The following is a 21,922-nucleotide window of genomic DNA, read 5'->3' as shown; positions in this document are numbered from 1 at the left end:
TGGATGGGTGGATATGGGTATAAGTATATTTGCTTGAGGTGGGGAAGATATGGGAGGAAGAACCACCCTTGAAGAAGGTGAGGGAAATGTCTATCTTCAAGACAAATCTAGATTTCAGTGAGCACCAGATGATGGAAAAAGACAAAGAAAATGATGTAAAATGAAGGTATTTATAAACTGTAAAGAATCATTAGTAAATCAGTAAAGGCACCTAAAAGTAAGACAGGAATATAGAGGGCTAAGGCTCAAGTTAGTAAGAGGTTGAAGCCAGAGGATCAATTAAGCTGAACTTAAATAAGCATTCCTTCAAACCTAGGGAGAGAAAAAGGCTGTTCCTCTTTTTTCTCACCTTCAGAGTGATTTGAGAAATATTTTATAGTCCCCAGCCATATCTATTCTAGCCAGTTGTAGATTTAAGTTCAGATGATGAACTGTTTGGCTCATTAATATCTCCCTGTCATCCTGTATTCAATGGTCACTGCACTTATTTTCCCCAAAACTATGATTGGCCTGTGATCCAAGTCCCAAAATTCCCATATGCTGTATTGTTCCATCCCATGACTGAACTCACTTTCTCACATTCATTCACTTATAGCCCCCTCCTTCTTTGGGAATGACTCCTCCATTTTACAGCCTACTTTCTTAGGACTCAGCTAGACACCCCCCTTTAAACATACACATAGTCACACATGCATACATGGGAAGGAACCTCCTCCATAATAGGAGTTCATCACATTTTGAAATTGTGTATGTAGACCACTGCCTAACCCCATCCCCCCCCACCAAAAAAAAGGATGAAAGGTTAAGTCAGGGTATGCCTATATATTGCTTGGCAATGCCTATTTATAAATCATTAATATGCATTTTTAAGCATCTAGTATGTGCCTTGGTAGTACAGTGGGTAGAGCACTAGGCTTAGAATCAGGAAGACTCCTCTTCCTAAGTTCAAATCCCATCTCAGGCACTTAATAACTTTGTGACCTTTGGCAAGTCACTTAAGCCTATCTGCCTCAGTTCCTCATCTGTAAAATGAGCTGGAGAAGGCAATGGCAAACCACTCCAATATCTTTGCCAAGAAGAGCCCAAATTGGGGTCATGAAGACTCAGATGAGACTGAAACAACTGAACAGCAACATGTACCTTGCACTGCAATGAGTACTAGGGAAACAAAGAAAATGTGAAAAGAATCTCTACCTCCAAGGAGATTAAAATGGTTTATTAGTGATAAACAAGGCCCTTCTTAGCGTGTGAGCATCATCTCCAAGACGATGTTTTGTTGACTGGATTACCTTATTGTTCTAAGGGAATAAATCAAAAAAGTTTAGTTCTTCCATTCCCTTCAACCTTCTTGGGTAAAAGCCAGAATAAAAAGACCTGGGCTAGAGAAAGATGGAGCAACTCTTTTGGGGTGGTAGAGCAGGCAGAATTTCAAAATGACTCTATTTTTTTTTAAACATAAGAAAAGGAAGAAAAACTTTCACTTGCGAAGTCATCTGTATGAGATTAAAGTGCTCTAAACCATTACCTATAGCTTTGAAAAAGAAAGAACCAGGGTTTAATAAAATTGCCCACATTCTGTCTGATTCCATATATTTGGCGCTTTCTCATGGATAGTCTTATTCTTCAGATATACCCACAGTTAGGTATCCATAGATCATACCAGCAAATGTAGGATGTGATAGAAATTTCACCAGTCTTAAAGTCGGGGAGGACCATAGACTTATAGCTGGTAGGACAGAAGACTTGAGTTTGAGGTCCAGCTCCGCCACTTATTCACTGTATCACTTTGAGCAGGTCACTTAATCTATCTGATCCTCAGTTTCCCTATTTGTTAAACAGGGATGTATACACTATGCCTAATAAAAATAACCAGCACTTACATAAAGCACTTTAAATGCATTATCTCATTTAATGCTTACAGCAACCTTGTGAGGAAAGTGCTGCAGACATTATTGTTACCATTATTGTTGTTTGAACTGGACCTGTGATTTGATTGGGTTTGAGGGATACCTGAAAGAAACTTTGTACCTTCAAAGATAAGTACCTGCTCTAAAATCTCCATGCCTTGCCCCCGGGGAAAGCTTCCAAAGTCATAGTGACCCTCAGTTCTGTGCACGTTTTACTCAGGTTACTTTATTCAAAGCCCTAATGATCAAATCTGAGGCCAAATTTTATGGGTTCGGGGAGGAGAAAAAATTAAATTTAAAGCATAATCAACAAATTAAAGTGTGTTCAACAAATCCACCACATCACATTAAAGAAACACAGAATTATTCAAGGCCACCTTGAAACATTAAAAATAATTTTTAAAAAACAGTTCAAATATTTTAAAACAACTCCAACTGCTGAAGCTTATTTTTTTATTTTTCCCTTTCATTCCTTATCTTCTTGTAAATACTATATATTTGCCTTGTTAATTTTTGAGAGTCTAATTATATTTAGACTTCCCTCTGAAGCTCACTATTTAGTCAATGAAATTTTACTTCACTCAAAGTCCTACTCTGATATTTCACTGTAGTGTGAAAAATCCTATAGATATGATATGGGAGCAAAGCTCTTAAAAGTCCTGTCAAGCTAAGAAGCCTTCCAAATTCAGTGATTCTATAAATATTTTGAAATATCTCAATGAATTTTCTTAAAAGTTTAAGACACCAAAAGGACCAAGTATTATGAGTCCTGGTTTAATGGAACGTAACCACTCTGCTGACCTCCAATTTTGCATTTTCAATTGACTTTTGGACATCCTGAACTCGTTGTCCAGTAGTCTTCTTAAACTCAACACGTCCTAAACGGAACTCATTCTGTTTCCACTTAACCTCCCCACTCACTCCTAACTTTCCTATTAGTATTAAAGGCAACACCATCCTCCTAGACTCCTAGGCCTGTCACCTCATCTACTCATTAACTCCAGTGGCTTCCCATTGCCTCCAGAGCCAAATAAAAATTCTCAGCTTGGTATTCAAAGCCTTTCATAACCTAGCCCCCTCTGACCTTCAAAGTATTCCTACAATTTACTCTCACAGACATACTCTTTGGTCCAGTGACACTGGCCTACTGGCTATTTCAGGAACAAGACACTTTGTCTCTCCACTCCAAGGCATTTCCTTTGGCTATATTCCCATGCCTGGAACTCTTTCTCTTTCCTCATCTCTGGAAACTGGATTTCCTTTAAGTCCCAACTAAAATCCTATCTTCTATGGAATGCCTTTCCTAACCGTTCTTAATTCCAGGGCCTTCGCCTTCTTAATTATCTCCTATTTATACTGTACAACTCGTTTGTGCATATTTGTTTATTTGTTGTGTTCCTCATTAAACTGTAAACTCCTTGAGGGCCGAGAGTCTTTGGCCTCTTTTTGTATCCCCAACACTTAGCAGAGTGCCTACCACAGAGTAGGCACTGAAAAATATTTGTGGATTTTGTTGTTAATCCTGTTCTTGTTCAGTTGTGTCCAACTCTTTGTGACCCCATTTGGGGTTTTTTTGGCAAAAATACCGGAGGACCATTTTCTTCTTCATTGCTGATTGATCCATTCATTGAATGATTGTTACCAATTAAAAGTAGGTGGATGGCTTATTTCCTTTAACCTGCATATGTTGTGTTTGCAACGTGTACCAGGACTGGAAGTTAGAGGACAGAGTAATGGTGAAGTGGCAATAGGAGAGAGTAGTGAAGATGAGGTTACTGGATTGATTGATATTGCCTTGCCTCTTTTGATCAGAAAAGTCTTCCCAAAGGATGGAGTATTTGAGCTCCATTTTGAAGGAAAAGACAGAGAAATAAGTAACTTGGCAGATGTGGAGAATGGGAGAACCGTTCCTGTGTCAGTGAGAAGTGTTTGATTGTGAGAGGAGTGTAGGTGTATTTACATATTAATACATGTGTGTGTTTACCTATTAATAAGGACTAGGAAAATCCTTGTGTTTCTTACATTCTGAGAACTGATGGAGCACTTTGCCTTCCTCATTTGTACTTATTTTGAAATCAGGTCCCAGAATGCTGCCTCAGCCACTTCTGCCTGTCTTCCACATCAATTGTGCCCTATCATCCATGTTTCGTATATTCCTTTCTTCTTTGTGAATTTCTGCACAATTCACTGTTCAAACTGTCTACAATATTATGCTCTGGTTCCCTGTATGAGAAATCTTTGCTAATCTTTCTATTTTTTTTCACTTCCTTCAAAAACTGATTTAAGATTAAGTTGGGAATTTAACCCATCTTTTTGTTCTTTTTCGCTTCTTTCTCATTTCTTTCTTCCTTCCTTCCTTTTTTTCTTTCTTTCATTCTTTTTCTCCTTCTTTTTTCTCCCTATATTGCCCAAATGGGAATGTAGTGGCCACTCATGGGCCTAACCTCACTGATGATCTGCAAGAAAACTCTAACAAGCTCTTTTTCTAACTTGGTCAGATTCAACTCTCTTTAAGATTCTTAGCTAGGCCACCCCACCTCCCAGGGATCTACCATATTGATGCCAGATTTAGTGAAGGCTTTCAGCCCGTAGCAGCTCTGCATTCAGTGTTCAAGAGATCCATCAGCTTCAGCCCCAAATATTATCAGGGACTATACACATATACTACCACATCTAGTGTTAATTTTCAACTTTATGCCTCCCAACCTTTAGACTTTAAGAGAGAAAAGGTAGTTTTATATTGATTTAGAGAAAAAAAGGACCCAGCACAGAAACTTAGTAGCTTCAAGGTGAGCTCAGGGTTGTGTGGTTGCTTTGGTAGAAGGGCTCACCTTGATGAATTCACAGATTATGGAAGTATTTAGCCTTCTTAGATAGATTAAAAGCTCCCTGAGGAGCAAAAGTGTGCCTTCTATTTCCTTTTCATTTCCCCCTCTTCTCTCACTCTTCTCTTGTTTAACAGTACTTAGTACAGAGCTCAGTACACAGTAAATGCTATTAATTCAATGACTAGATGGGCACCTCAGAAGGAGTGATGATTCCCTACAATCCTAGCAGGGGCAATGAAAAGTTCAGCACTCACTAACACCTCGACTATTGGCATTGGGTTTAGGAGTTTAGGGGCAGGCTAGAACAAGTTCTAAATGCCCCCCTTAAACTGAGACATTGGTGTCTATCTACCAGGGCTGTAGGTAGGAGTTCTTGCACCTTGGGCAAAATCAATTGACTGGTTAGTCAGGACGGTAAAGGGATTCAGGAAATGGATGTTCCAGTCTTCGAGCATCCGTGTCAGAAGCAGGTGGCCCATCCTCCAAAGAGTTAGGCTGTGCCTCTAAATGATAGTTAATGGTTATCAAAGTCCTTATCTCTAGGAGGAAAGGTGCTGGGAAGGCAAGTCCTGGGAGAGGTGGGACGCAGTGAAAGGCTGGCAAATAAGAGCTGAGTGAATGAGCGAGGGAGGAAGAAGGCTGTGAGGCACAGAGACAGAAGACCAGAGGAGTGCTGTGGAGAGAAAGCCTACCTCTGCAAACACTGTCAACCAAGGGGAGAGCTCCAATCAACTGACCCCAGTTATGGCTCTGCTCTTTCCCCTCTAGTGAATAGGATGCAAAACAAAGTCAGGATTTGTTTAATATCCCCAGAGAAGCAGCAGCCGGGTGCATAATGCTTATGGTTTGTAGTCAAAGCACATTCAGGTATCAGAGCCAGACCATCTCTTTGGCCCCAGTCAGGAACTCTTTGTCCAGGCCATTAAATGTCATACAATGAGTCCAAACATAATTAGTGATTTGTAACACCCGTGCTAATGTAAGCAAGCAGTGCTATTAAGATAATAATAATATATTGTATGTGAAACCTTTCGCCTGGGGATACCAGAGTCCTTTTATAGATATTCATTTTTCTTTATAATGTCCCTATGAAGTACTTCAGCAGTGATTATTACAGAAACAGGAACAAGGAATTACTCTGTGTGTGTGTGTGTGTGTGTGTGTGTGTGTGTGTGTGTGCGTGTGAGAGAGAGAGAGAGAGAGAGAGAGAGAGAGAGAGAGAGAGAGAGAGAGGAGACAGAGGGACAGAGGCAGAGACAAAAAGAAGTGGGAGAGAGATGTAGTCCTTCCCCGCCCCCATCAAGCAACAGTAATGACCAGGTAACATCAGTCCCTTGAATTAGGAATAATCTCTGAGCCATTGAAATATAAGCACTGATAATGTTTCCAGGCAAATGGGAATCCTGAAATTGATGTATAGGCAAATTAGAATATTAGATCTATTAGAGAAACATAAAATAGATTATGTAATTAGTAGTCAATATTTTCTCTTCCAAGAAAGCTTTCCTTTCAATATCGGGTTGAAAGTCAATTTATTCCATTTTGATTCTCACTTGCTACAAATAGCAAGGCACAATTATTTCATCTTGTTGTTTAAAATAAAAAAAAGTTTGATTAGAAGGTTAGTAAGTAAGCATTATCAACAACAAATAATCTATTAATCTTAAAACTGTTCCATGGCACCTCCATTCCCCCACTTCCATCAAGCACGGGAAAAAAAAAAAACAGAATCAAATTAATTCTAAAAGAATGAACAAGCAAAGACAGAATTTTCACTCTGTATCCCCTCCCATGACTGTCTGAAGTTCCATCAATTTTGTATTTTTCTTTCTTCATATTTCATTTTCTTTTTTTAATACTTTTATCATCAATGTGTATGCAATTCTTATTCTCATTTCCCTTTGTCTCAGTTCATCAAAATCCTTCCATATTTCCTTACATGCTTCTTATTTATCATTTTTATGGCACCATTATATTCAATTACATTACTATATCATAATTTATTGAATTTTCTCCAATGGCTGGGCAGATAGATCATTTTTAAATTTTGTTATTAAAAATAGAGTAACTATATTTTACTAGAGACAGGACATTCTCCCTTCTCATAATTTTTAGAGGATGAAATCCTATCAATAAAATCATTATGCAATCCATCCTTCAAGAGCTAATGAGATTTCAATCTTATTCTGTCTCTCCTGCTGCTATTTTGAATTGCCCCCAGGAGATCATGGTCTTCCTTCAGGTGCTTTGCTATGTTTTCCAGACATCTGTTCTCATCACCTCAGTAGAATGTAAGCGCCTTGAGGACAGGGCTTTTGACATTTATTTTTTTTCTTTGTCTCTCCAGTGTCTTATACTTTGTACATGTTTAATAATAAATTATCATTTAATTGAACTGAATCCTCATACTTTCATGTCTTGTGAAAAATACACAGGGATTAGTTTACTAGAAACCGGTTATTCTCACTATGAAAGGTTATCTAACCTCACTATTAGATTATCTATGCAGAACATCTTTTGTTTACTAGAAATAAGAGATACAAAACCAGCAGTCCTATGGAAATTGCAGATCATTCCTTCCTAGGAACAAAATCTGCAATGTGTTATATGAAAATTGTTGAGCAACATATAAACCAAAAGATTTAAGGACTATCAAAGTCTGTATGATGAACATTCTTTATCTGAATTTTTTTAATTGCAGATAGTTAGGTTGAACTTGTGGGTACTAAAAATGACCAAACAGGAATGTATGCTATACAAATGTCAATAGAAGAGACTCCAAGTTGACCTCATCTCTAAGTTGGTTCCATGGCCTCACAGCTGCTTTAGACAGAATTGTTCACTGAAATGAATATTTTGCCTTTAGTGTGTTTCTCCTTTTGAGGTTTTCTTCCCTTTGTGGTTCCTTCCCTTTACCCAAGTATTTCAGCACTCTTAAGACACCCTCTCTGGCTTCCATTCCATCCCCCCTCCCACTCAATTTGTTCCTTGTTTGCCTCTTCCTATTGTTGGTGTTGTTCAGTCTTTTTGGATGTGTCAGACTCTCTATGACACCAATTTGGTTGTTTTTCTGTTTGTTTGTTTGTTTTTTCAGAGATACTGGAGTGGTTTGCCATTTCCTACTCCAGCTACTTTTACAGACGAGGAACTGAAGTAAACAACATTAATTGACTTGCCCAAAGTCACGCATCTAGTGAGTGACTAAAGCTGGATTTGAACTCATGAAGATGAGTCTTCCTGACTCCAAGCCCAGTACTCTATCCACTGTGCCACCTAGCTGCCCTGTCTTGTTTCTAAGACTTTTAGAATGAAAATGTCAAGAAGTTAAGCTAACATTCGTAAATATATTAAAGAGCTGCGGCCAGATAGCGTGAATTTTCATTATTGTTTTCTTTAGACAATGTTTTCAGGTATCCAAAGGAGACTTCTCTTTCCAATCAAATCCACATTTAGGCCCTCATTGAACAGTTCTGAGGAGGGGGTAGTAATTCTAAGTAGCTATTACCCAAGATCAGTTCTAGAAAAGGTAAATTGCTACTACAACAACAACAACAAAGCTCGTAATAGCTGCTTTAATACCCATGGTCAAAGTGATTTCATACACTAGCATGAAATCAACCCAGTGAGATGCTGGTCTGCTGGTTCCTTTTATGGAGTTATTGTGCCTCTGAAGTGTCTTAGATTTTCATCCTCAGAAACTCATTCTTTCTGTAGCTTCCTCTGAAGATCACACTATACCTCCTTTTTCCTCTGTAATTCACACAACTGATTCTGGTCAAAAGCAGTCAACTGTGACCTAGAGACAATGTCCTTTCCTTTGTTGTCTAACCTAGGGGAAATAATTCTAAACATCAGAATTTCAGGCTCAATAAGCAAAGAACTGAGTCATGAACAGTTGGTTGGGACATATTTGAGGAAAGGAAGCTTACAGTTAAAGCAGTACTGGTATAAAAGGGACCACAAGAATAGCATTATATAGTGCCTCTAAATTATGTTCATTAGATGGAAAGCAACATAGGAAGATCAATGGAATGTAATGGACAAAGTCTTGGATTCCACTCCTGCTCCTTTTCCTAACATAATTATGTGACCTTTGTGAAGACATTTTATTCCCCAGGATTCCATGTAACCATTTGCAAAATAGAGTCAATAATACATTTTTTCCCATATATCTCACAGGGCTTTTGTGAGGATAAAGTGAGATCAAGTAGGTAAAAGCTTATTTTTTCAGCAAAGTTCCACATAAATATGTGATATGGAGTAGTTGGCATGGTATATTGGGAAAGAAAAAAGCACTGAGATGGGAGCTAGGAGACCAAGGCTCTCATCTTACTTTTGCTATATACTAGCTGATGCGCCTATGTGGCACAATGGATACAGCACTGGGCCTGGAGTTAGGAAGACCCGAGTTCAAAGCCAGACTCAATACTTACAAGCTGTGTGCCTCAGGGCAAGTCACTTAACCTCTGTTTGCCTCAGTTTCCTCAACTGTAAAATAGGGATAATAATAGTACCTACCTGTCAGGGTTGTTATGAGGATGCAATGAGATATTTGTAAAGTACTTAGCCCAGTTCCTGGAACATAGTAGATCTTTTGTAAACGTTTATTCCTTTCTTCTTCACAAGCTATGTGGCCTCAGCATGATGTTTAGTCTCCATGGGCATTCATTTCTTTAGGTATAGAACTAGGAAGTCGGGGTCTATGATCTATATGAAAGAGGGAAAAAATCTTGGAATAGTAACTGAACTGGCTCTGAAGTATATTTAGTCATAGGTAGAAAACATGGGGGCTTATAATTCAGTTATTTTTGGATTAAAATATTACCATGATCACTCCAATCAATTTAACAAACTATGAAGTACCTTTTTGTAATATACTGTGTTTGGTATTGTGGAAACAGAGCCAAAAAAGAGGTAATCCCTGCCTCCAGGATGTTTTGGGTGGGATGGGGGAATGCAACAGGTACACAGATAAGCAAATATATTCAAAGTAACTTCAAAAAAAGAGAAAACTAATCTCTAGACCAAGAATTCGTAGCCTTTTGTTTGTTTGTTTCTTGGACCCCTTTGGTAGTTTGGTGAAGTCTATGTACCTCTCCTCAGAATAATGTTATAAATGCATAAAGTAGAATATATGAGATTATGAAGGAAAGCAAAGGTTAATAAAAATTATGATGTATTTTTTCCCATCCAAGATGTATTTTTCCCCATCCAAGTTCATAGATCCTTGAAATAGATCTACATGCTCTCTGTGGACTTTAGGCTAAGAACTGTTACTCTAAAGGGATCATGGAAGGCTTTGTGTAAAAGGTATCCATCAGACCTGTGCTTCTAAGGAAGTTAGAATTATAAGAGGCAGAGGTGAATAGGGAAGGCTTTCCAGACACATGGGACACTTGTGCAAAAGCACAGAGATGTGATGTCGTGTACAAGAAATAGCTGGAAATGGAGAGATGGGTGAAGGGGGGTGATGTGCAATAATACTAGAGAAAGAGGTGGAGTTATATGGTGGAAAATTATAAATGCCAGAGTGAGGGTTTTATATTTAATCCTAGAAGCAATAAGGGCTTGCTGAAGATGTTTGATTATGGGGTTCCGTGGTCAGATCTGCATATGAGAAAGCTTTGAGATAGTTGTTCTAACACAACACTGTTTAGGGTTACATGTGTTGAACTTTACAAACATGCTGGTAAAAATTCCCAAAAGGTACTTTGAGAAATATTGATTCATTGTCCATATTTAACATATATGCAAAGTAGAACAGAGTTGCCACATAGTTTGGGAAAGAATTCACTGTATCCTGAAGTTATAGAATGTTTGAGCCAGAACAGACTGCTGAGTTATAGAATGTTTGAGCCAGAACAGACTGTCAATACCATCTTGTCCAAGATATTCATTTTACAGGTAATGAAATCAAGATCCAGAAGGTCAAGGTACTTGCCAGCAACCATACCACCTACTATTTTAGGTTACAATGGAATATACCATCAGAGCAAAGCAGAGACCTGTATTCAATGTTTCCTCTGCATTCAGGAAGAGTAGGAATTAGCCAACATTCAAGCAGGGAAAAAAGTATATTATAAAAATAATTTCTATTTCTATTATGTTTTAATGGTTACTGTACTGATCCGTGGAGACAGTAGAAAAGAATGGACAATTATTTAAGCCCCGTTAATCAAGCTACCACTTGGGCCCTGGAAGATGTGGTTCCAGGGTATGTAGCAGGTCTGTTAAATGGGGAAGTTCAATACCTCCTGGGCCAAAGGTTAGGAGCAAGATACTCTGTTGCTCCCCATCTTACGGTCTTGTGAGGGAAAGGTTCTCATGAAAGGTAACATCTCTTCTTGAAGTGGTGGTTGATTAATTTTTAAAGTATCTCCCAATACTGAATTTGATGCTTTCATAATGACTCCATATAGACTTTTACCTGACTTACATAAGATTCCTAAGTTGAGGAAGGGGTAGCCATCTTCCTCTTTGTTGAGGACAGCCAGATGAACATATAGATAGAAAGGTAGGTAGGGATAGAGACATAGACATAAATGGAATTTGTTCACTATAACAGAGCTAGGACAAAGGGCTAAGAAACTTTTGCATGGAGAAATGAGTCTGAAAAGCCCCAAATTTGCTTTAGCAGAGTGGAGATTGTGAAATTATTTAAAGACAGAACTAAAGATGTGCTGATTAGCCTAAGCAATAACATTGCCCTAAAGTGGTATTAAGAAACCTGAAGAGAAGTGAAGGAATAGTGAAAATGTGAAAGGATGAACAACAGTAGAAGAGGATAGAGCCTCAGAACATAACAGATATATAGCAATAGAGTAACAGATTGGTGATTCCAGTTACTGGCTCTGAAAAGCATTGAGTTCTATATAGAGGAATCTCTTATATAACTATAGATGAATCTATATCTATCTATGAGGTTGTACAGAACAACAGGCTTTCCTGGCTTCCTTTAAGCCCCAATTAAAACCTATTTTCTAGAGGAAGTCTTTCACAACTCCTCTCAATTCTGTTAATCATTCCTTATTTATCCTATCTATAGCTCATATATATATATATATATATATATATATATATATATATATATATATCTGTGTATTGTCTCTTCCATTCAATTTTAAGTGCCTTAAGGGCTTTTTTTGCCTCTTTTTGTATCCCCAGTGCTTCCCACAGTATCTGGCACATAGTAGGTGCTCAATAAATATTTATTGATTGAACAGGCTATTTATATAAAAAAATGACAACAGAGTGCTAAAGATAGCTATATGAAGGATATCAATGAATAAGATATTTATAGAGAGAATATGATGCAATATAGAAGCTGATTGTAGAACGAGATGTACATATACATGAGAGGAAGAAAAGTAATTGTTGTATTATGATAGTACACAAGAGGAAAAAAAACAAATTTGGCATCCATTATTCTAATGAAAGATTTGTGGTTAACAGTTGGACCTACTATGGATATCAATAAGCCTAGCCCTGTCCTAAACGTATGACGTAGGTTTTAAATCTCTTGAGAGTCTCCAAAGTGTAAAGTATGCTTACTATATTTATGGAGAATTTTTCTTCTAATATAAGTAATACAAATAAGTAACATAGATTTTATCTATGTTTTATAATAAAGAAACCTGAGGTTCATAGAAATACATTCACTGAACCATGATCACTCACATAGCTAAGTAAGTGTTAGAGTTAGGATGCAGAACCAGGACTCTTTCCACTATGACATGCTACCTCTTTGTTGTTTCCTGACCCAAATTACACTTTTCTTGCTGGCCTGGCTCAATGCCTAATGACCCACCATTGTGGCCGTTATTTTTTTTTTTATTAAAACACTTTCTTCATATGGTCCTTGTTAAAATGGACTAATTTGCTTAAGAGAAGACTACATAACCTCTGAGCTTCTTTTCAAATGTGATATTCCATAATTCTGCCAGTAGGCATACCTAATAAGAACAATTCCTTGCTCAGATTATCAAGCCTTCACCCACTTAAGAAATAGATAGCTGATGGAATAGGACAAGGTCAAAACATTAAGTACTACCAGAAAGGGGTAAGCACAGTTCAAGTATCTTGAGTAAATTCAACAAACAGTGGGAGAAAATTTTTAGTAGCATGGCCAAAGGAAAGGGGAAATTAAGAGGCAGTGTGGCATAATGGAAAAGTCTTACACTTGGAGTCATTAAAGAGAGAGGTTGAAATTCTGGCTACATTCATTATGAGCTATAGGGGATGAAGCAAATCATATAAACTCTCTCAGTCTTAGTTTCTTTATACCTACAATGAGAGTAACACTTGCATTATCTTACTCAAAAGGTTGTTATAAAGAAATATGAACTAGTATTATGTGAAAGTCTATATAAAAGTTACCAGAGACAAACTCCACCAATGTTAAAATTCTGCCAACAGTAGGAGCTCTACCCCAAATCCTAAATTTATAGTAAAATTAACATTAATAGTAATAAAAGTTAATGGTATGGGTTAATTTCTTATTCATTGAGAACAAAAAATGCCAAATGGATAAAGATATATATATATATATATATATATGTGTGTATATATATATATACATGTATATGTATTGTATATGAAATTTATGTGTATATGCATATGTATGTGTATGTATAACAGTAGGATAATTGATCCTTAGGAGTTTGCCTGCTCCACTTTGTCTCTGGATCAATTGATCTCATTAATGATATTGCCATCATTCTCTCATTCACTGAACTGCAAGCCATAGGTAGTGAAAGTTAGGAAGTGATAACTTTTACTAATGCATAAATAGGATGGAGATTTGAAAAAGGAAAGAAGCCATTTTTTTTATCCCCAAGGGATAAAAATGCCGGAATGTATATTGCTAATATCTTACATGAAAACAAAAAGATATCCCCCACATTCAGATATTAGTATTTATTTCTGAAAGAAATTTTTCATTGTTTTCCACACAGTATTGCTGTCTCTAAGCAAGTATTATGTAAGTCAAATATATATAACAATCCAGTGGAAATAAAACCAACTGATTATGTAAATGATTACATAAACCTACTACATGCTTTCTTGACATAGTTCCTGAAAAAGGAATCGCTCCTAGCTTCTTCTTGTTATATTTTGTTATTAGCCAGATTCCAAACACTGGCATACACTCACTTCTAGACTAATTAAAATCCTTCAAAGAAACAGGGACACAGCTTGGTGAGGAGAAAACATTGCAAGTCAAAAGACATGGGATCTGGTCCTGGCCCTGTGTTTTACTAAGTGTGTGACTGCTCAAGTTAATTAACTTTGCTGGGCCTCAATTTCCAAACTTACCACAAAAAAAAGAAGGGATAAGAATAGCAGCTCTTCTTACCTTCCAAGGTAACTTTGAGGATCAAATGTGATAATTGATGTAAAAGAGCTTTGAAAACTGTAAAACGTACTAACTGTGTTATTCTTTGCACCTCTGACTTCTCATCTGTAAAATGAGATGTTTGGACTGGATAATCTCTAAGGTCCCTCTAGCATTAGAATTCTATGATTCTAAGTTTAATTACAGCTTATGCATTAATTCCCAAAGAAAATTTCCAAAAACAAAACCTTTTAGATTAAAGGTAAGCACGTGATTCAGTCAAAGAAAGTTTATGGTGATTAAATTTCAATGGCTCAGCAGGGCATCCAGGCCATGGATCATCTTTTAAGCACATTCCACTATGGATGACAATTTTCGGATGAAAGCCAATTAAAACTGAGTTATCATTACAACAGAACGCTAAGAACTATCTAGAAAAAAAAAGTTGTTATGGACCTATTCAAGCAAAGCTTAAAATTAATGCTAAGAATGCTACAATTATACTGCCTCATCTTTTCATTTTTTTTTCATCCTGTAAATCTCAAGATATTTAAGAAACTTTTCTTCTAGTATTTGTTCCATTAGTTTTCTCAGTTAAATTGGTGAGCAAGCTAATGGAATGTTCATAATGACCTTACTTTATTCAACTTCTCCAAGAGCTACTTTCATTTGATTTTTCAGTCTTCTACTTGTTCACAATGATTTGGGTCATTATTTCTTTACCTAGACATATATTCATCTTCAGCACATAGGCCAATAATCAATGGGCCTCAAAAAAACTTGTCTGCCCATGCTTATTTCCCATTAGTCTGGCATTTAAGGCCGTTCTCAATCTGCCTCCAATCTCTTTCATAACCTAACCTATCAGTCATATACGTCTCCTTATTCCTCCTTCATATATTTCTGTTGTAGTTGTACTGGCCTTCTAGGTGTCACCCATACATGATATTCCATCTCCTTCCATTTTGGCTTTACTCAAGAGGCCCCCCATGTGTCTTGCTCACATGTAACTCATTTTTCCTAGATGGATTAAAAGGTTCTGTCTCCTATATAAGTCCTTTTCTAAAAGCTCCATGTATGAAGACTTTCTCTCTCTTGAAACTACATACCATTATTTTGTAATTACTTATGTGTGTGTTATATGCCCCTTTCCAACCTCCATGAAATAGAATATAAGGTAAGGCCTATTTTGTTTTCATGTTTGAATTATCAGCACCTGTCACAATTTCTTATACATGATAGGTCCTAACTAAATGTCGGTTGAGTTGAATTGATGAATTGGCTGTTTCCTATTTTGAAATCTTTCCCCTTCATTTTACTTTATTTTACAGTGGGTGTTGGGGAGGTGGGAGAAGAGGCAAAGGTGGTAGAAAGGGGAAAGAAAGCTTCTCTCCACAGCAATTAAAGTCTCTTTCTCATGATGTCCTTTCTTTTTTCCTCCCATTTTCCTACAGGTTTAAATGGTCAATTGGACGCCTGGCTCCTTATCAGAGAAACCCAAAATGAATAATTCAACGAGCCCAAACTCCACTAACAATGGAATGGTTCTTGCAAGTCCATATAAAACAGTAGAAGTAATATTCATTGTACTGGTAGCAGGATCACTCAGTTTGGTCACCACCATTGGAAATATCCTGGTCATGGTCTCCATTAAAGTCAATCGCCACCTCCAGACTGTCAACAACTACTTTTTGTTCAGCTTGGCATGTGCTGACCTCATCATAGGTGCCTTCTCCATGAACTTATACACTCTCTACACTGTGATTGGCTACTGGCCCTTGGGGCCTGTGGTGTGCGATCTTTGGCTAGCCTTGGACTATGTTGTCAGCAATGCCTCTGTTATGAACCTACTTATCATCAGCTTTGACAGATACTTTTGTGTCACCAAACCACTGACCTATCCAGTCAAGAGGACCACCAAAATGGCAGGCATGATGATTGCAGCTGCCTGGGTCCTGTCTTTTGTACTGTGGGCACCTGCCATTCTCTTCTGGCAGTTCATTGTAGGGGTAAGGACCGTGAAGGATGGAGAGTGCTACATTCAATTTTTCTCCAATGCTGCTGTCACCTTTGGCACAGCCATTGCCGCCTTCTATTTGCCTGTGATCATCATGTCAGTCTTGTACTGGCACATATCCCGAGCCAGCAAGAGCAGGATAAAAAAGGACAAAAAAGAAGCTGTGGCAAACCAGGATCCAGTCTCTCCAAGTCTGGTCCAAGGCAGAATTGTGAAGCCAAACAACAACAACATCCCCACCAGTGATGATGGTCTAGAGCATAACAAAATCCAAAATGGCAAAGCCACCAGAGATGCAGTGACTGAAAACTGTATTCAAGGGGAGGAGAAAGAGAGTTCCAATGATTCCACCTCTGTCAGTGCTGTGGCTTCTAACATCAAAGAAGATGATATAACCAGAGAGGAAAACACAATTTCCACCTCCCAGGGTCATTCCAAAGAAGAGAATTCCAAGCTGACATGCATCAAAATTGTCACCAAGACCCAGAAGGGTGACTGCTGTGCTCCCACCAATACCACTGTAGAGATTGTGGGTCCTTCGGGACAGAATGGGGATGATAAACAGAATATTGTTGCCCGCAAGATTGTGAAGATGACTAAGCAGCCTGCAAAAAAGAAACCTCCTCCTTCAAGAGAAAAGAAAGTGACCAGGACTATCTTGGCTATCCTATTGGCTTTCATCGTCACCTGGACCCCATATAATGTCATGGTGCTTATAAACACCTTCTGTGCAACCTGTGTTCCCAATACAGTATGGACAATTGGCTACTGGCTCTGTTACATCAACAGCACCATCAACCCTGCTTGCTATGCGCTGTGCAATGCCACCTTCAAGAAAACCTTCAAACACCTTCTCATGTGTAATTACAAGAACATAGGAGCCACAAGGTAAAAAGGACCAAAGATGAGAGAGGGAAACCAAGGGATTAGTCAAGAGTCAAGAAGGGGAAAACCGATTCCCAATTTTTAAAACTACGCCATAGCACTTTACATGATCAGTATGAAATGTTCAATCAAGGAAAGCAGTGAAGACACTCCTGATGGGGCCTCTGCTCCTTTGGAGAATTGCACTTTAAAGAGTATTTGCAATCCAAGAGCAATGAGGAAAGGGAAGGAGCCAATGGATGACATGGATTTAAGTCAATGTTCCCTGTTTCCTGACAGCATCACACAGAAGGGCTTTCGTGTCTATAGTTATGTCTGTTCCTGTATAATAGCAATCAAATCTCTCTCTTTTTTAATTTAATTGGGATTATTTGTTCCTGTGTGTCTATCCGAGGATAATATACAACATATAGTGATTTTTATTGGAAATTAGACACTAAATATATAAATAATATATTAAGAAGTAGAAAGGAAAGACAATGGGATAGTGATATCATAGTGTGAAGATGATCTTCAAAGCATCAAGCTGATACAATGGCTTTGTCAGGTTTTATATGGAAAACCATAATGTAACATATGTGCATTTATCCATCCCTACATATTTCACTTTTCCAAAAGGAAGCTAAAAAGGAAGGAGGCCAATGTCTTCTTTATTTTGCTGTGTTATCAGAGTACTGTGTTGCTCTGCTCTCCCTTTGATGGTGTCTCTATCCTAATAGGTTTGCCCTTACAGACTTCTCACTGAGCTTAGCTGCACAGGCATGGGCATGAATATGGGGGCTTCTTGCTGCTCATTGTACCTTTTGGGCTCTCGTGAGGTAATAGTCAATGGAACTTTAATTTCTTTGAGCTCTTACATGTAATATCTTCTATTGAGCTGGATTTCATCTCAATTAGCTTCTAATTTTGTTTTTAAAAAAACCTGTCCAAGGCAGGATGGAGAATCAAAGCCATCTGCAAAATGAAGGGTTTCATCAAATTAGTCACCAGGCAGTTTGGTTGGAAATCCCAAAAAGAGACCAGATCATTTTAGAAATGAGGAAATAGATAGGGGAAATTGAGGATAGAGCAAGAGAAGACTATTTCCAATAGATATAAACATCCTGTTCAGGATCTGCCTGACATGAGAAATCTTAACCTATAAAAAGACGAATTCTTTATTGCTGTCAGTCATGAAGAAGACTCCACTTCTTCCTAATCTGGATTAACATGGTGCCTCAAATCGCTCCTGGTTCTAACCCCAGAATAAAATATTTCTAAAGTCCTTCTTGTCTGCCAGTGCCTGTGGCATGTTAAATACAGTTGGATTGTATTTGTTAAATTAAAACACAGAATGAGATATTTCGATTTGGCCCATGAGAATGGAAAAGAAAAAACAAATTCCATTCTAGTCACCCCAGTAGCATGTTAAACCTACTCCAACTATCAATTCCTTCTACATTAGCTCAGCTACCCAGTCCTTTTATCCAAACAATAATTATAGTCTTTGTGTTGATGATATAGATTATAATCAAACTGAGGACAGGGTGAACTCAGAAGAATCTAATAAATATATGTAGGTAGGTTTTCCCGTTTCACCTTCTCACTATCCCCATATCTCCTGATATAAACAAAGACACAGCAGAAATTTTATTGTCCAGAGTTTCTGCCCATAGGATCTCACCCATTAAAATTTCTGGGTTTCAATCCAAATAATATTTACCTTTGTGTTGATTGCCATTAGTATAGTATGAACTTAACCCCAAACATTTTCCTCACATCATGTATGACAGTTTTTCAAATCAAAATTTGGAAGGATAGCCTTTTAAACTGCAAAGGAGTTTCCATTTTAAGATATATGTGTGTGTGTGTGTGTGTGTGTGTGTGTGCACATATATATATATAAATATATATATATTTAGTGTTGAATTTTGCTGAGTTTCACATTCTTTGAATATATCAAATAATGATAACCATAGCTCCTAATAGGATGATGCTGAATCATTCATGTATAGCATAGTATACCCAGGCAAAATATAAAGACTTACCTTTGAGACTCCTGACTATATACATCAGCCAGTTGAACTGTTATTTTTAAACAGTAACAATAATAACAAAAAGAAAACAATCTCATTTCTTGACTAAATTGAACTTTTCCAAGTAACTGTTTTATTGATATCCACTTTTTAAAAAAACTTTTATTTGTATAGATGCAAACATTTAATTGATTTAGTTTTCCTCATCATGATGTTTCAAAGTCAAGCTTTTATTCTCTGCTTCAGTTTATTCAAGATATATCTATGGACAACTGGTAGGTGAAATAAACACACACACACACACAAACACACATACACATGTACCAGTTGCTTGACCTTTGCAAATAAAGCAACAGTTTGGTTGATTAAGTAATTAAATAATGGAAAAAATCTACATTCAAAGATTGAGGGTTCAAGGTTCTGGAGATCTGTTAAATACGCTGACAGTCCATCCTGGATTCAGATACTTCCTGATCCCCCTGCAGTGTGGTGCAGCAGAAAGACTCCTGGATTTCCTGTAGGTTCTAATTAACAACATTGCTACTTACTAAAAAATGCCATAATTCCTTTCACACTTTAGTTACATTATCTCATTTGTGCTTCTTCACAATCCTTGAGGTATGTATTGTAGGTATTATTACCCTCCTTTTTATAACTGAGGAAAGTGAGGCTCAAAGATATTGAGAGACTCACCCATGATCATTTGACTAGTAATATTAGAGGCAGGATCCAAAATTAAGTCTTCTTGACTTTGAGCTCATTGCTCTATCCATTATCCCAAAATACCTCTCTACATCTACCACCTGGGTGATCTTGGGCAAATCACTTAACATCTCTGGTCTACTATTTCCTCATCGATAAAATGATGGTGTTGAACTACATAAATTCTAAAGTCTTGTGTAGTTCAAAATTCATGATCCTGGGATCTCCCCACTGGTGTTGATATTCACGTCTTCTTGAGCTTAGGCAAAAGGCCTTGCTAACAGGGAGATTAGTAGGCATTTCATGTAAAAGTTAGTGACAGATGGAGACTTTTCTCCAAACGGAGTCAGAAAAAAAAAAAAAGGTGAAGGTGGGGTTGGAAACCATGAAAAATGGAGAGCTTTGGAGAGAACTATGAATGAGCTCTCTGAAATATTTTGTCTAATATTCATTTTGTAGCCATTTGTAGAGATCTCTAAAACTTGGAAGTAACAAAGGAATCGACCATTTTCTAAACCACAATGAAAAATTCTCATCTTATTAAAGAAAACTCACACTTACCTATTGTTTCTTGGAGCTACTACTCTCCATGGAGTCTAGTGTATCTATGAGAAATTGGCATGTTAGAAGCTCAGACCAAACCAGGCCAGCCAGATCCCATCTGACTGTTTTACCTCTCTGAATTCTCATAAAGTGGTTGAGTTGATGAGTTCCAAGAATTAGAATATGCTTTCAATTTGGCACACATGAAGAAATGGTTCCAAGATCCGAAGGAATTAGACTTTGTATCCATATAACCCTGCCATTTTGTTGGATAATAAGACTTAAAAAACAATGAAGCAAATACATTAAAATGTTTGGAAGTAGGAACCGAGTCATGGCCACAGGAAGTGTTTGTCAGTGGATGCATTGTTTTCTGTCTGAGTTACAGCTTTATTTTTTCTGAATGCGAAATATACAGCCAATATTGATGGCAGGAAGAACTGTCTCTTTTCTACCAAGTTGACTTTTCCTTTAACTTCTATTTGTCCTAGCCTCATAGCAATAACCTAAAGAACTAAAGTGGGTTTTGTTTGGGGCACATGAAATGGATGGTTTGAAGAGGGAATGTTCTCCCTTTAATCCCCATCTCATCCATATCCTTGTTAAATCTCAGTTTTAAAGAGTTAAGCCATAGCCTCTAATTTGGCAAGCGCTGAGAATAGGTAGAAGTAGATTTAGTTTGGGGTCCTATACAGTCTTATTGCTTTTCATTAACCACTTGTCTTTTTGTCAACCGAAATGGGTTGCTGGTATGGGTTGAAACACAGAGGCAAGACTTCAAAATGATGGCCATATGTGTAAGGCCATGTATAAGGCTCTTCCAGAGAGAGACACAGTCTAATTGTCTTCATTGTAATTCATTCAATTCAGCTAATCCTTGTCCTCTGCTTTAATAATCTTACTTTCCACAAGCATAGCACTAAAGTTACAAGTAGAGCAGGAAAGCACACAATGCCAGGTGAAATTGTGCAAAGTGTATTTTCAGCATGTACATACAATACTGGGCCTCTTAAATATGCTTCTCTTAAAAGGGTGCACGCTACAGCATGAAACATGTGCATAATTACTGTATCCTACTGGAATATGCTGTATGCATACCATACATCCCCTATACATGAAGTAATAAAAGTGTACAATAGATATACATATTTCTGTATGCCTATGAATACAATGTGTACACACAATTTTAATATGTAATATGGTCCATATTGCATAAAGAGATGTGTTGATCTGCTTTTTAAGTAGCTGAAGTAGATTTTGATGTATTCATTAATAAAAAGAAATAGCATTTGTTTTTAAAGAAAGATAGTTCATTGAATAAGGCCAAAATCCTACCTATATTAAAACTGTTTTATAATCTGAGATAGCATGGCATTGATTTTAAATATCTTAGAAGAAAAAAATAATAAACCTTTACTGATCTAGACAAATGTAATGATATTGTTTTGTGCTTGTATGTCTTTGCCAACCATGGTGATCACCTATGTGATCAATATTGTTCATCACCTACTGCATGAATTAATCTCACATCTGATTATACAAAGAGGAAGCAAAACAAAACATTTACAATCATTTTAGCTCTTCTCCAAATAAGTGATGGTCAGGGGGAACAAACTTATAATCCGATAGGGAATGGAAAGTTTTGTTATTTTTTTGTTTTGTTTTGCTTTTTTCCAGATGCTCTCCCACTA

The 21,922-nt window shown here is 37.4% G+C and overlaps 1 protein-coding gene across 1 annotated transcript in view; it reads left to right on the top strand.

Annotated features, from left to right (window-relative positions):
* The window catches only part of CHRM2 (cholinergic receptor muscarinic 2), a 202,634-nt gene extending 181,265 nt beyond the window's left edge, over window positions 1–21,369 (top strand). The window contains exon 3 of the mRNA XM_020998095.2: window positions 15,524–21,369. Within this exon, the coding sequence (XP_020853754.1) occupies window positions 15,530–16,978 (1,449 nt within the window). The 5' untranslated portion in view covers window positions 15,524–15,529 and the 3' untranslated portion in view covers window positions 16,979–21,369. The remainder of the gene's footprint in view (window positions 1–15,523) is intronic.
* The last annotated feature ends 553 nt before the right edge of the window (window positions 21,370–21,922 follow it).

Source organism: Phascolarctos cinereus, unplaced genomic scaffold (assembly GCF_003287225.1).
Source record: "Phascolarctos cinereus isolate Bilbo 61053 unplaced genomic scaffold, phaCin_HiC Scaffold_1;HRSCAF=81, whole genome shotgun sequence".
In the NCBI taxonomy this organism is placed as follows: Eukaryota; Metazoa; Chordata; class Mammalia; order Diprotodontia; family Phascolarctidae; genus Phascolarctos; species Phascolarctos cinereus.
Note: the sequence above shows the minus strand (reverse complement) of the source record. Positions and strands in the feature narration are given on the sequence as shown.